This window comes from Falco biarmicus, chromosome 3, assembly GCF_023638135.1.
Source record: "Falco biarmicus isolate bFalBia1 chromosome 3, bFalBia1.pri, whole genome shotgun sequence".
NCBI lineage: Eukaryota > Metazoa > Chordata > Aves > Falconiformes > Falconidae > Falco > Falco biarmicus.
The window spans coordinates 107,975,920-107,990,415 of NC_079290.1; the positions used below are offsets into that span (position 1 = coordinate 107,975,920).

General features: G+C 47.7%; 2 protein-coding genes across 3 annotated transcripts in view; both read left to right on the forward strand.

Annotated features, from left to right (window-relative positions):
- The window catches only part of LOC130145964 (Golgi integral membrane protein 4-like), a 36,134-nt gene extending 32,186 nt beyond the window's left edge, over positions 1-3,948 (forward strand). Inside the window, exons 11-14 of one of the 2 annotated variants that reach the window (XM_056331527.1) lie at positions 280-347; positions 648-812; positions 1,939-2,023; positions 3,421-3,948. In XM_056331527.1, coding sequence (XP_056187502.1) covers positions 280-347; positions 648-812; positions 1,939-2,023; positions 3,421-3,437 — 335 coding nt within the window. In that variant the 3' untranslated portion in view covers positions 3,438-3,948. The remainder of the gene's footprint in view (positions 1-279; positions 348-647; positions 813-1,938; positions 2,024-3,420) is intronic. The other variant, XM_056331526.1, reaches the window with a different exon arrangement.
- A 6,657-nt stretch (positions 3,949-10,605) lies between these two features.
- On the forward strand, positions 10,606-11,895 carry FNDC10 (fibronectin type III domain containing 10). The gene has a single exon (XM_056331528.1). The coding sequence runs from the start codon at positions 11,209-11,211 to the stop codon at positions 11,884-11,886; it is 678 nt and encodes a 225-aa protein (XP_056187503.1). The 5' UTR covers positions 10,606-11,208; the 3' UTR covers positions 11,887-11,895.
- Positions 11,896-14,496: the final 2,601 nt, after the last annotated feature.

The following is a 14,496-nucleotide window of genomic DNA, read 5'->3' on the forward strand; positions in this document are numbered from 1 at the left end:
ATGCTCCAACACGTGCTTGTGCCCTGGCCATGGGGACAAGGAAACAGTTTTGGCAGCTGTAGGAGCACGGTGCTAGTTTGCCCTGAACCCTTGCAAATGGCACTGAAGCAGCATTCTTCTTCTGAAAACACACACAAAGCGTTGCCTGCCTCGCGGCGTAGTCGGGACAGATCCCTACTTGGCATGCAGTTAATACAGCTGCTCCCCAAGGGTGGGAATCTTAACTGGCGACACTGACTTTTGAGAGAGTACGGTGATAACTGTCCCTTTTCCTTGCAGATGCGGGAGTGATTGAGAGAGAGGAGAACCTGAATTCTCAGAAAGAGACTGTTGTCCAGGAACCAATGGTAAGTAGTGCTGTCATCTGGATGCAACCCTAGCTCTGAAGTAAGAATCCAGCTGTTTCATTTAGATTGATGCTTTCCCAGAGGCTTCTATATAACATGCAACTCCTAACTCCTTGGTTCTGGGGGGATTCAGAGGGATAAGGAACACTGGGGGTTTTGGTTTTAGAACTGTTAATGTGCCTGGAGAGGTGTGACTGAAGTGCTATAAGCCAGTGTTTCCTGCTTGCTGGTGAAGGCAGCAAGCCCTCTGTCTCCAAGGGGATGTCCTGCTGGTATTCACAAGACGCTTTTCTTGTCCAGATGCCAGATGATGCTGCAGATCCGGCCCAGGATCCCAATAACCAAGGTGAGGATGAGTTTGAGGAAGCTGAGCTGGAGAGACCTGACTTTGAAGAGAAGGTGGGAGGTTTGGAGAAGTTCAAGGAGCCCAGCGTGAAAGAAGAGTCCAAGGAGAAGCCGCTGAAGGTGACTGACATGAGGGCAACCAGCAGGGGCCAGGGAGGGATCCCCAGCTATGAACGTGGGGAGGCAGAGAGCTAAAGGACTCAAAGGAAACCATCATGTTCCTGGATGGATCCCTAATCCACTGCAAGGATATAGCAGGCAGGAGAAAGCTCTTCCTGAGTGAGAATCGGTGGGTTGGTTGGTACCAGAACTTGTTCTGGCCCTGTCCTCTCTGCTTGTTGAAGTCAGCCCCGGCGTCTGCAGTACCTACGTGGCTGGAGAGACATTGAAGAGGAGACGGCCCACACCACAGCTGTTACTGCAGAGGGGCTGTATCTTTCCAAGCACTTAAGAGACCAAAACCAGAGACAATAATATGGGCCTGTGCTCGGGGTCTGGTTGTTGCGGCTATTACTGTCCCTGGGATGGGTATGCAGCAGGCTCTTGGCACCAATGACAACACGTGAGAACTCTGCCTCCTTGTTTGCCTGCTTGCAGATGGAATCAATTTATTTTGCAAAGTGCTTCTTGCTGTCTGAAGCCAGACTCTGCATCAGGGAAATGTTAGCTTGTTTTGACAAGCAGCTGAGTGTTGCTTGTTTTAAAAAGGAGTGTTTTATCTGTCAGGCTTTAAAATCATGATTAATAGTGAGGTTTAAAAAAAAAAATAATATCCAGGCCCATGAAATCAAACAAGAAAGAGATATTGGCACCAGCACAGCAACACCTCCTTAATATTAGTGAAAATGTGGAAAGAATTAGTAACATACCTGACTCTCAGATAGGGCTGTGCTGTGCTCATTAAAGCTCTTCCCTAAATAACTTGTAGGTTGCCTGCAGTCCTGGGACTTGATACAAAAGCAGCATGTGCAAGGGCCCTAGCCCTGGGACCTTCCTGCTGCAGGAGAGACTCTCACCGTGGTGGAAGGAGCTGGGTGGTTGCTGCCAGCAGGTGGGAAGAGAGACTGGGTGGGGAAAGTACAAATGGCGTTTGGGTTGCCTCGTTGTCTCTCTGCTGTCCCCTGATTCCTGAGCTGTAGCCCAGTCTTCCAGACCTGGGCTCTAACACAAGAAAGCTGTATCCCTGGCAGGGGCTGGAAGTAGGCTGGGGCACTCTAAACAGTGTCTGACTTTCTGTATTTTTCAGGATTCTGACAGACCTGCCAAGCCCAGGGAAGACCCAATGGATGACTATCAAGAAGATCAGGAGCAAGAAATTGTACGACACCAAGGTTCTTTCTCTTTCCCTCTCTGGTGTGATTGTTACCTGGGTATGTTGGTAGCCAGAAGCTGAGCATTACTCAGCTGTTAGGAAACCAGATGTGAGCACTGACTTCAGTTTTGTCTCTGCCTGCTCAGTGAGGTGGGTCTCCAGAGTAAACCTGGAGCCCATTTACCTCTGTTCCCTTTTCTTTTTCAGGTGTTCAGAGTGCCCTTTGGGCTCTGTCTCCCCTCCTCATTTCTTTCTGCATCAATCTGCAGCAGTTGAGCTGTAAGATGCTTACCAAGCAGCAGCTGGGGTAAATTACAAACTCTGCTGGTGCAGCTAGGCAAGACTGATATGTGTTTCTCCAAGCATCACCCTGGGTTTATTCCTGTGGTGAGAAATCCACTGGGAGCCCTGTAGTCTGTTGCACAGGTCCTACTGGGTCTAGCCTGTGTCTGTGGAAGAGCTGGGGAGAACTACACCTGTGCTTTGAGAAGGGTCATTGCGTTAACAGCCAGCAAGTCACACAGAAGTGCGAGTAGCAGAAGAATGTGACATCCCACTCGTGAGGCAAATGTGGGAGGTGGTGTGTTGGTTGGGCCACAGTTGCCAGGAAGCAACTGCCGCCTCTGGCTGAAAACAGCTATTATCGCTGTGTCTCAGAGCCCCAGCACTACTGTAGTCAGTGACAGGTTGGCAGTTCCTCTAGGAGAAAGACTGGAAGCCACCAAGGATTGAGAGCATGAGTACTAGAGAGGATTGCTTTGGTGCCTTCTGACTCACGTAGGTAGAAATGAAGGATCCTCTTCCAGTCTTGTTCATCTTCTCCTTGCCCTTTGTGTTGGCTGCTGCTGGCTTTTTCTGCAGTTTCAACATGATTGCTGAGGAATTAAGGATTTGGGCTGCCTGCTGGGAATGAAGGGAGTGGGGAAATAAGGGGTGGGCAGAGCAAAGTTGATTCCAGGAGCTATCCTGGCCCTGTTTGTAGAACCTGGCTTGTACACTGGATAGCTGGACCTAAAAGTGCCAATAGAGTCTGTGCTGGCTGCTGCACATCACGGGTGGGGTTCGTTACACAGTTTGAAATTGGTGGGTGTAGGATATCTTTTACTTGTATGGCAGTTGCAACAAGCTGAGATGTTGAAATTGCATAGTAATGCCAAGATATTAACTTTGCTTAAAATGAACAGGCTGATCATAGCACCGCACGTTTCTTACCTCTGTGTCTTGGCTAAGTGGCTTGCCAATGACACCTAAAGATCACTGGCAGAGATGGATTTTTCCCTGTTTTCCTGAGTTTCCCCAGCTGGGCTGGTATGGTAGAACAGCTGTAGTCAGAAGCAGCATGGTGTGCTGCTAGTTAGGGTCTCCTTTTCCAGGCCTTGCTGACTTTTCCTTCTTGGCTGTTCCCTCTGCACCCAGGAGGATCATGGAGGTGAGGTGGATGACAATGATGACCTGGAACTTGTCCAAGACCAGAAGGACCATGCAGATATACAGAGAGCTGATGGCAAGAAGAATGACTACTACTGAAAGATGCTGAAGGAAAATGAAATACGTTAAGAATGAGGGGATGGGAACTCCTCCTGGGAACTGGCTCCTGTATTAAACACTGCCCAGAACAGACAAAGGCAGGAGGAGTTAACTGTCTTTGCAGGCACTGAGCAGGGTGCTTGCAGATGTGCATTACATCTACGTGTGTGGGGCCATTGCTGCCTCTCTGGTCAGTAGCGTGGAAGTGCTCTCAGACTGTAGGAATGATTTTACCCTGCTGCTTTTCTTAGAAGCACTTTTTGATTTATTGTGTCTTGTTTTCCCTATCCCGTCCCAAGCTGGAGAGTTTTTCTGGTTGTTTTTTTTTTTTAACCTCTCGGCAGTGGAAAGGTGCCTGAACTGGTCCCTGGACTTACTCGACTGATTGCTAATACAAAGGAGTCTGCCTTCATAAAATATTTTGCTCGGTAGTGTTTCTTTAAAATATCCTTTGCACCCATCAGAGTAAGGTGGAGAGGAAGTCAGCCTGCTTTTTGTCTGGAGTAATGCAAGGGTGATACTTATCCATGAGCAGCAACAGAAATGACCCCGTGTGCCAGCCTCTGTGTGTGCATGTGTGTATATGGATGACTGGATCCTCCTCCTGGTGCAGAGACCCTTCCCAGTGACTCGGAGTAGAACCCTGTAGTAGAACCTCCTTTCCTTGCCTTTGAGCTGTGACTGTCTTGCTGGGCTTGGAGCCTCCCCGTCTAATGCTGTGCATTTTGTGTTGATGTTGTTATTGCACCCTGGGTTCCTGGAGATGTGGGCTGGCCTCAGCTAAGACAGGCTCTTCTGCAACGGTGGCAGGGACTGCCACACAAAGAAACAACTGCAACCCTGCCGTAACCTCTGCAGGTTGCCAGCTGTGGTGAATGAAGCACTTCATGGCGCAGCTGCCAGTCCCTCTGATGGGATATTCTTTTTACTTTGTGTAGCATTTTGGTGGTGTGGATGGTCCCCAGTGGGACATGAAGACAATATGGCAATGGCCAAACTATCCACTGCTTAAAGTTCTCAAATGCAAGCAGCAGGATGGGAGCAAACATCCATTTCGGTGATGGGTGTGTTTGCTCAGACCTTACTATGATTCGTGATGCAGCTGCAGCATCCCAGCAGAGCTGTCCCTCTCTGCCCTCCTCAGGCTAACGGCAGAATATATCGGAGCATATCCCAGCCTGCATTTGCCTCCCAGACCCCCTCCCTACCTTCCTGACCTACACTTAGCTTTTGGCACCTCCCTAGGTGCCCTAGATTGTTCAGGATTCCCAAGCAAGCATGAAAGGCTTGCTGAGGATGAGATTTGGTGCACAGGAGCAGGGAGAAGTAAGGAAGAGCAGTCGTGATGGTAGATGAAGGAATATGTGGAGCCTGACTAATGCAATTCCATCCTTTTCAGCCTCTTTCCAGTCTCCTAATATTTGACAGAGAGCTAAGATAAATTTTGCTCCATCTAGACAGGTCTGGTTTTTAATCAGTGAGTTGGGTACTTCTAGTGTTCTGTTGATTCAATAGATTGAAATCTGTGGTGCTTTGCTTAGTCTCTAAAACACATGCTGCCTGACCTCAGATAGAAGGAATGAGTCACCTGGAGTCCCTGGAAGTTTTAAATGGAGGCAGCTGAAAGGAGAATGGGCTTAATCATGAAATCTCAAAGCCTGGGACCTGGTTTAGGCATATGAACAGGGCAAAGCTGTCACATCTCCTACTTTGCGTAAGACCCATGCATCTGAGCTGTCTCTTACTTCCTTATCACCATGTCAGAAGTCCTGGACTCTGGAACCTCACTCATTGAACACAGGTTGTGGTTGAATGTCGTGACCTGATAAAAGATCAGAGAAGAGATCTTTGATCCCTATTTGAATTAGTTAAGCTTTTTTTAATCCCTTGTTTTGGGGCACGTTTTGTTAGACACTTGGAAAAACAATATTTATCTCCCAATAAGCTTGGTCTTTTTCATTCAGGCAGTATTGATTATTTTCTTCCCCTCTTCCACTGATTCTAATGGAGCTTGAAATTAACATGTCATAGGACTTTTTGGTTGCTTTTATTCTCCTGGTGTTTCTTACCAGCACAATCAGCTGTGCAAGTCTAACTCTGTGGTAGACTGGAACAGTTAATGTGGTTGGCTCTCTGCTTGTGTTGTGTGGAAGCAACAAGAAATCTTGCTTTTCCAGATGCTGCCCTTTCTAGATTTACAGCAGGATGGTACTGCTGGTTATTATGGAGCCCAATAGAATCACATAGTTAGGACCTCACAGACCTGACCTGCTGCTTGCTGAAATTGGAGGGGGATGCATGTGTACACAGAGACCATGAAAAGCCTCGCTGCAAGAGTTTTGAACAATACCAAACTCCTTACAGGTGAATGCTGATGATACAAGCTTTTGGGAGGACAGGAGTCAAGAAAGCTCCTGGCTACAGAGTTCTACCTGCAGCCATGCCTAGCCACCTTATCTCGGCTAAGCTAAGGAAGTCAAAGGCAGAGCACCCCAGCCGTGGTCGCTGTAGAGCTGTCAGCAGCAGTTCAGCTGCAACCCACCACTTCTGATGAGAAGAGCTTTCTCGGGTCTGGAAAGGAGCATTCGATCTGCAGAGCATTCACTGTATACTGCTTTTCTTCTCTTTCTCCCAGCTTTCTCCTGGGTCCGAAATCTGAGAGTGGTCCAACTCCTATATAAATTATTTCATTTGACAGCTTCAGCAAACCCCCAGTTTTATAAATAGTTTTCTGATCTTCCCACTTTATGTTGCTCCCTAGTATAGCCTGTTTTAAGAGCAGAGGTATCCAGGCCTCAGCGCAGATCTCCAGAGAAGACAAATGCTGTTCTAGGGGCTCTATACTCGCACTACTCGGTGTCTTTGTGGACAGAATAAGCAAAGGTGCCGGAGGCAGAACAGCAGCCAGAGGCTGTTCTAGGTATTCTAGGAAAAGGTTTGTTAACCAAGTGCCACAGCTGCTCATGTAGCCCACTAAGGAGCTCACTGCAAAACTGTAACAGGGTTTAAGATATCCAAAATGACTTGAAATGGTTAATGCTGCATGAGTGCTTTATATTGCTAACCTTGCTGTATGATGCAATACTTCTCAGCCTCCACTGTCCGCTATAAATAGCATGTTCAGAATAGATTAGCTGGAGTTGCAGTTATCGGTTCAGATGCATCTTGATCAAAAATGCATCCAATTCTCAGCTGGGCTGGTAAGATGTCATGGTTTCACAGTTCAGTGCAGGATCAATGACCGACACTGTCTGTGGCATGAGCTTCAAACCTGCATGCCCAAGCTGCCCCAGTGAGATGCATAGTACAGGTATCTGCCGAATTTCATTCACTCCTCTTCCATGCTTCGCTTAGCCTGTGACTGTCAGAGTACGTAAGTTCAGACCTTACTGGAAGTGAATCAAGTGCTGGAAATAGAACCCCGGTGGGGGTGAGGCTGCATGCTGATTCAGAGAGACTGCAGGAGCTATCTAAATTAGGAGGCAAATTCTCTGCTTTTGCTTGTCTAGGATGAGTAATCCTCAGAGTTATGACTTGGAGGGAACTGTAGCAACTCAGCCCTAAATGTAAAGCTCCCTGCTAGGAGAATGCTTTAGCCAGCCATATGTCGCTTGCTGCCCTTAGCTGAGAGCTAAGCATCTCTGCTCTAGGGATTGTCTGCCCTGGCTGTATCCGAGACTAAAATTAGTAGAGTGTTGCATAAATTGTTAGCTGTGGGCGGTTAGTCCTTCCTTGTCTGGCCTGTAGCAAATTGCCTCCATTTCAATACTAGTTCACTGTTTCCTCTGACGGGAGGTGGAACAGGAGAGCATAAACCCAGTGGAGAACCAGAAAAGCAGAAAACATGTGGTGGTGGGCCTGTCTGAAGGCCAGTAAAGCAATATGGGATGTTACAGATTTTGATATGCTGCCTGGGGGTTCACAGCTTAAAGCAAATGACAGTGGTTTGCCCGAGTGGCAAACTGTTGAAGTGATAAACACGGGAAGTCCAGGCTGAGCTTTACTGCAGGCTGGCACAGAAGAAAGTCTTAAGAAACAGCTGGATTACTAAGTGAGCAAACAATGAGACAAAGTATTCATATGAAGCCAGCGCTGGCAGACTGACCATGCCAAAGCATGTGGTTTTGCTTGTCTCTTGCGTAAATCATTGTCTTTTGCCTAGAGATGTAGTGCAAGGCCAAAGGACACAGGGCAGGATAAGGTGTAGTTAACCTGTAGCGTTGTTACTAATTTTTTGATGGATTGCTCTTTATTTTCCTTTGGGCTCCAGCAAGATGATGTAGATTAGATTTCTGCAAACAAATATGTTTCCAGGGTTCACGTGGTGTCAAAGTATTAAGTGGTTTGGCCACATCTTTTAGCCAGATGATGAGAATTAACAGTACATTCTGTGCCCTTACAAATAAAGGCATGGATGAGGAAAACATATGCCTATTGATCAGTTAAATGAAATCTGTTTGATGAAGCCTACTTTTCTGTAATCCATTTCTTACTTGGAAACCTGTTCAGGATTATTAGGCTCATTCATTTACATGGCATTTCTAGAGGTTAAAATGTGACAGTCTAATAGGAGTTTAATGAGGCGTTTTCTCTAAGAAATTTGAAGGAGTTGGAGGAGAAAATGCCCTAAACCCTTGCATACTGCAGGGGTGAACTGTCTGCACATCCCTAAACCAAGAATGTCCTCATTTCTAGTTACATATGACTTGCTTAATAACAGTTGTTCCTAAGGATGACTGCTGTTCCAATTCTATACAGTCTGGGTGAGACTGGCGGTTGTAGAACTTGGGGATTAAATATAAGTCTAACCTAGACTGATGGAGTATAGGCCTGCCAGGGAATGAAGACCCTTCAGTGCTCATTCCTTCTTCACACCTTGCAATAATGCATGCCTTTTCACCGCAACCCACATCTCTCTCAGTGCGGTTTTACACTTGACCACCTCTGGAGTGAAGCCTGCCAATTTTGCTGAACTCCCTGCTGCTTTAGCGTTAGAGACTATCAATACACATGGGAGAGATGAGGTAGGTGTGAGTATCACTGACAGGGGTTGGGATGTTCTGTATCCTTATGTTCATGTGTCTGAAGAAAAGCTGGAAATTAAAGGAATGTGTGTTTATCCAGATGTCTTGTTGCAAAGAAGACCAGGGTTTTCCAGTACAAGGGTATGCCTAGAAACCAAAAGGTCTGAGGATGACAGTGGTGGCACAAGGATATACTCAATGGCTTTTGTGATCATTTAGGTCAGTTCACTGTTCTGTTCAACAACAACAGCCTATAACTGCAGAACCAGTTATTCTGATCATAATATGTAAATGGCTAAATGGAAGTCAGTGTGCAGGTATACTTCTGCCTCGCATGAGTCGGAGGTTCAGGACTTGAAACCAAAGGGAAGAATATGATTGTCTACTCAGATTCCTGGTAATTTTGGCAGTCGTTCTGGGAAAGACATTTGAGGCGGCTTCCACAGCTTTCCATGAGGCAAGGTATCTCTGGTTAGCTTGTTTTTTCCCCTCTTCTACAACTTCAAGTATGGAATTCAAGTCCAGAACAAAGTGATGTTGGCACATGCAACCAGGTGTCTTCACTCCTGTGCCAACCATTTTCCTTTCCTATACCAAATGCCAGAGCCTTCTGTTGGATCTCTCAACAGAAGAACTCAAAGTGCGTTGCAAACCATAAACAACATCAGAGGCTGGTGCCAGATCTCATCCCTGATCACTGAAACAATGACAGCTCTGGAGTGCAATCTGCTCTTAATAGTAGTTAGGAGAACTGCATGAAGTTTAAGGAGGCAAAACTTGCTTGGTTTGGTTTCAGCCATCTCCTGAACACCCACACATTTCTCAGGAAGGACTGTCAGATTTTCAGTTTTGCATCCTAGCTGGAACTTCCACAGGTAGATTTGCCTCAGCCACCAAGAAGTGCCTTCAGCAGCACAGCACCTCCTATTTTCTGTGATAACCAAGTGTTTCCCAAGGAGAGCAGCCATTACTGAAGCTTTAGCATCCTTTTCTATGCTGATGCTATTTTTTCATTGATTCCTACTGATAATTCTTGTTACCAAGAGATTTCTAGCAACTTTCTATAGGCTAGCAGACACCCTCTCCCCCAGTGATAAATGTGGTTTAAAACTAGACGTGGAAATAATTATAGGATACCACTTGGCACTGTTAAATTATGTTTAAAGATTTCCTTAAGAAACCATATATTTGAAAAAGGCACGTCTTTCAAACAGGAAAAAATCTCCTGATACAAGACCATTTGCTCATGTTGACCTTCAGTGCATTGGAAAACTAAACAAGTTCCACACTGCTGCAAATTACACTTTATATATATATATATTCAAGTAACATCTTCAATGAAATCCAAGGTGTACGATTTTTTTTGTTTAGGCTATGAAATAAAAATAGGATTCAAAATCTTATTTTTCTTTTATTTTAAAGTTATATAAGTCAATAAACACTTTTAAGGAAAACTTACATAGTAATCTGTAGATCTTGTATTCCCAAATAGGTAATATAATGAAGAAAAACTACACCAACGTGTTAAGGCACATTTCTGGGGGTTTTAACGATGTAATGTAATTGTTCTACTCTGCAAGTTAAATATAGACAAATGCTTATGTTCTGCTAAAAAAACTAGAATAGGACACACTGTAAAACCTGACCAAAATACAAACAAAACAAAAAAAAAAAAGACCCACACCATTTTTTGTGTAGAATGAAATCTGCAATTCAGAAGATGGGACTTAAAGCAGCTTTTACAGATTTAACTGTTCAAAAAACCTCCCCGTAGTGCTTTGGTTAAGTATGTATTTTTATAATTGTTTCATTAGAGATCTTTTGTTTCTGAATTTGACAAGTCTGTAGCGTAAACCTTTCAAGGTCGTTCAGAAGAAAGCATTCTGGTGTAATGCAAGGATGGAGCCCTGCTCTGTCCCCTTCAGCCCTCTTCTGTGCTGCAAGATGAGCAGCTGGCTCGAGATCAGATGGATGGATTGGGGGCTGGTCCTGCCGCAGAGAGGAGAAAATGGCATTTTTTGGAAGACAGGAGCAAGCGGAGTACCTTTGGTCTCCCAGCCGAGTGCACACTGAAGACCCACAGCTTTATTGCTGCTATCTGCTGGCCTGCTGGGGGATTCATGTCTCTCTCCCTCTATGTTACATCCTTGTAGAGTTTCTCCGAGTTTCTGGTCCCAGGGGGTTAAAGCAGCCGAGGTCTGCAGGCATAACCCTTTAAAAAAAAATAAAATAAAAATCCACATAACCTTTTAAAAAAAATCCACCTGCCCCCTATTTCTTTGAAGGAGGTGTGCTTCAGCTGGAGGGGCGCTTCTAACTTTGCACAGCCCTGCCCCGGCCCCCATCGCTGCGGGCTACGAGACCCCGCTGGCGGGGCAGCGCCCGGACCCCGCGTCCCGCAACCCCCGGGCTGGGGGTGGGGGGCTGAGCCCGGCGGCCCCCCCGACCCCCCCGCCCGCAGCGCGAGCACGGCGGGGCCGGGGCCGGTGCGCTCTGCGTGCGCTGCCCAGCAGCCCAGCGAGAGTTAACGGCGGAGCCGCCTCTCCATTGGCGGCCGGCGGAGCGGCTGCGGAGCCCGCGTTTATAACCGGCGCACGGGGCGCCGCCGCCCTCCGCCGGTACCGCGGCTCGGCTCCATGCCGCGGCGGCCGGCATGCCCAGCCTGCTGCCGCCCCTCCTCGCCCTGCTCTGCCTCGGCGCGTCGGCGGCCGCCCTGAGGGCGCCGCCCGCCGCCGGGCCGGCGCCCGCCGCCTCGCCGCGGCGGGCCGGGCCCGAGGAGCCGTGGTGCCCCTACAAGGTGGGCGCCGAGGGCTCGGCGGACGGGCGGCTCTGCTTCCGCACGCCGGCCCGCGGCTTCCAGTGCGCGGCGCGGGCCTGCCGCGCCCACCGCTCGCCGGGCGGCGCCTTGGTGGCCAACGTGCTGCGCAACGGCAGCGTGCTGCTGCAGTGGGGGCCGCCGCGCCCCGCCGCCGGCCTCCGCGGCTTCGCGCTCAACTGCTCCTGGGACGGCACCTACACGCGCTTCCCCTGCGACAGCGTGGAGCTGGGCGCCGCCTGCCGCGACTACCTGCTGCCCGAGGCGCACGGCAGCGTGCGCTACCGCCTCTGCCTGCAGCCGCGCTACGCGCCGCCGCGCCCCGCGCCGCCCGCCCAGTGCGTGGAGTTCCGCGTGGAGCCGGCCGCCATGCGGGATATCGTCGTCGCCATGACGGCCGTGGGGGGCTCCATCTGCGTCATGCTCGTCTTCATCTGCCTCCTGGTGGCCTACATCACCGAGAACCTCATGAGCCCGGCCCTCGGCCCGGCCGCCGCCGCCCCGCGCCGTGCCTAGCCCGCAGCGCGGCCGCTCGCCCGGGGGCCCCCGCCGGCAGCGTGCCCCACGCCGCCCGGCCGGCTCTGGCAGCGAGGGGGAGAGGCTTTGCCCAGGGCCGCGGTGGAAGCGTTGGGTGGCTGGGGTTTGCCTTTCCCCGGGTGCCAGGATTTGGGGGTTCCTCAGTGTTCGGAGCTCTTCTTCCTCCTAGGGTGGCTTTCCAGCCTGAGCCAGACTCGTGGGAACTCCGTGGATTCAAAGTAAATACTGGCAGAGGTCCACAGGTGCCAGAAAAATGCCTGGTTTTAAAAGCAAGCGACAGACCTTACGGAGGGCCTGTTTGAGAAGTCTCTCCAGAACACCCTTGTTCTAAGCCGAGGCCTCAACCCCCCTGCTCTTGAGACACGTGCTTGATTTTTTTTCCTGGGGGGGGGCGGGGTGTTGTTTAGGGTCCGGGGGCAAGCAGGCCGTTGGAACCACAAAACCAATAGCTGAGTGTGTGTTTGATCCAAAGCCCACCTAAATCCTGTGATTTGAGTGGGGTTTGTATCGTGCCTTACGCTGTTTGCAAGTTCTGGGACCCAGGCTGGCCCCTGTGCAAACCCACAGGGGTTTTCGGGCAGCTGGAGCGGCTGTCAGCATCCCACCCCGCCTAAACCAGCTTTCCTCCTCCCTGCAGAACTGTCACATCGGTAGTTTCCACAATGAGCAATGCTAAAGGGACAAACTTGGTGTGAAAACTTGCGTTTTGTTGTGCACGTAATGAACCGATCCTTAATCATGAAATAAGTACGATGTAAATGAGCACCATCACTGCCCTCTGAAATCCCACCTTTTAGGAATGCCGCGCGCAGCTACACTTAAGGTAAAAGCATCTTAAACACAGAACTCACTCATGTTGTAGCCGAGCGTTTTGAGCACAGGAGCACTCCTTGTTAACCGCTCACCCGATGCTGTAGTAAGTAAGGTTTTAGCCATATTCTAGTATTAATTCTATTGTGCCTTAGTGCTGAGAATTTGTCCCATTTATATTGGTATATCTGTTCCTGTAGTCTTCATAGACAGCTGTGTCTCCCCTAGTGTTCTTGTCTCTGAAACTAGTGGCTGTTGGTATGTCTGTTCGGTTGTTTGTTTTTTAAAAAAACAACACTTAGGCTGATCATTACTTGAACTTTAATATATACACAAAATAGAGTCAGTTACCACCTGAGAGGTATTTATTTAGTGAGCTAGTTCTCCTTTAGTGTTGTCTGTATGTAGCTGACTGCTGTAACAGAAAATGACTTTATATCACTTCATCTGAGCACCTAAAGCAAAAGTAGGGGAACAGCTCTCCTATAAAAGGGTATTGCTATTAAAATACGTTCTTATGTGATCTGTTTGTGTAAATGTTTATCACCGGTGAATGACCCTTGTGCTTTTATTTGTGAAAGTAGGTTGTGAAGTATAAACTTGCTAGAAGGTAAACATAGAAAGTATATGGAATCCGTAAGAAAATGCAGTATTTGTACTAATCATAATCCCTTCAATAATTTGAGAGTGGCTGAGAAACTGAAGGTCTGTATTTCATCAGGCAGAAATACCTTTTGTTTGGTACTCTTGCTTTGTTTTCTTTCTCATATGCAGCTGACTCTAAATTCTAAACAGTGTTTTCTTTTTATTAACTTACCTATGTACTTGATTTAAGCAGCCTGACAGTACCCAGCATCACATGGTGTCATTCATTGACATAGAAGGACAATGTCATAATTATTTCTTTTTTATCCCTAAGGAGATTGACTGCTCGAAGAAAAGGCAATCGGTTTTAAGAACATTAAGACAAATTGTACCTCGTGGTATAGTTCAGTGAATTTAAACACAGTAAATTTGGGTCAAAGGTTTTTTAAAGGTTTCAAATCAGTCTTTCCTGTAGCCAGTTCTGCACAGGACTGTTACAGTGGCACCAATTTTGTATATTTCTTGTCAGCTTCTGTCACCAGCGTTACTGTTTTGTTCTCCATCTTGTTGTGAATTGCCAGATGTAAAAATTAAATGTATAAATAACAGGCCTTGTACCGCCTTGGCATTGACCTTAATAAATTAAGAGAATAATGAAAAAAAATGAAAACCTCACAAACACTTACTGGTTCCAGATCTTGTCTGACTCAAAGCGAGCAGATCTGCCCAAAGACTGGTCATAATGATATTCCATTGCCTCCCGTAAAATTATGACAATATTAATGGGAAAATGAAAAGAGATGTATTTTCTGAATACTTGATTTTGGTTCACTGGAGGTTTAGACTATAGGATCACAGCGTAATTCAAGTTGGAAGGGACCTCTTGGAAGGTCATCTAGTTCAGCCTCCTGTTCAAAGCAGGGTCAGCTGTGAGATCACACCGGGTTGCTCAGGGCTGTATCCAGTGTTGCCTTGAAAACCTCGGGACAGAGACTGCAAGCCCTTCTGCTGCCTGAACTTGATCATGGAACTGTCTGTAATTAAAAAAAAAAAAAATAAAAAAATAAAAGGCTTGAGCTGGAGAGATCATCTGGTCCAGCGTAAAATATTATTATCAAGCAGGAGGTCACAACACCTGGTGCGAGGAGCTCATGATCTGCGTGTCCAACAGCACGGGGAAAACAGGCGCAATAC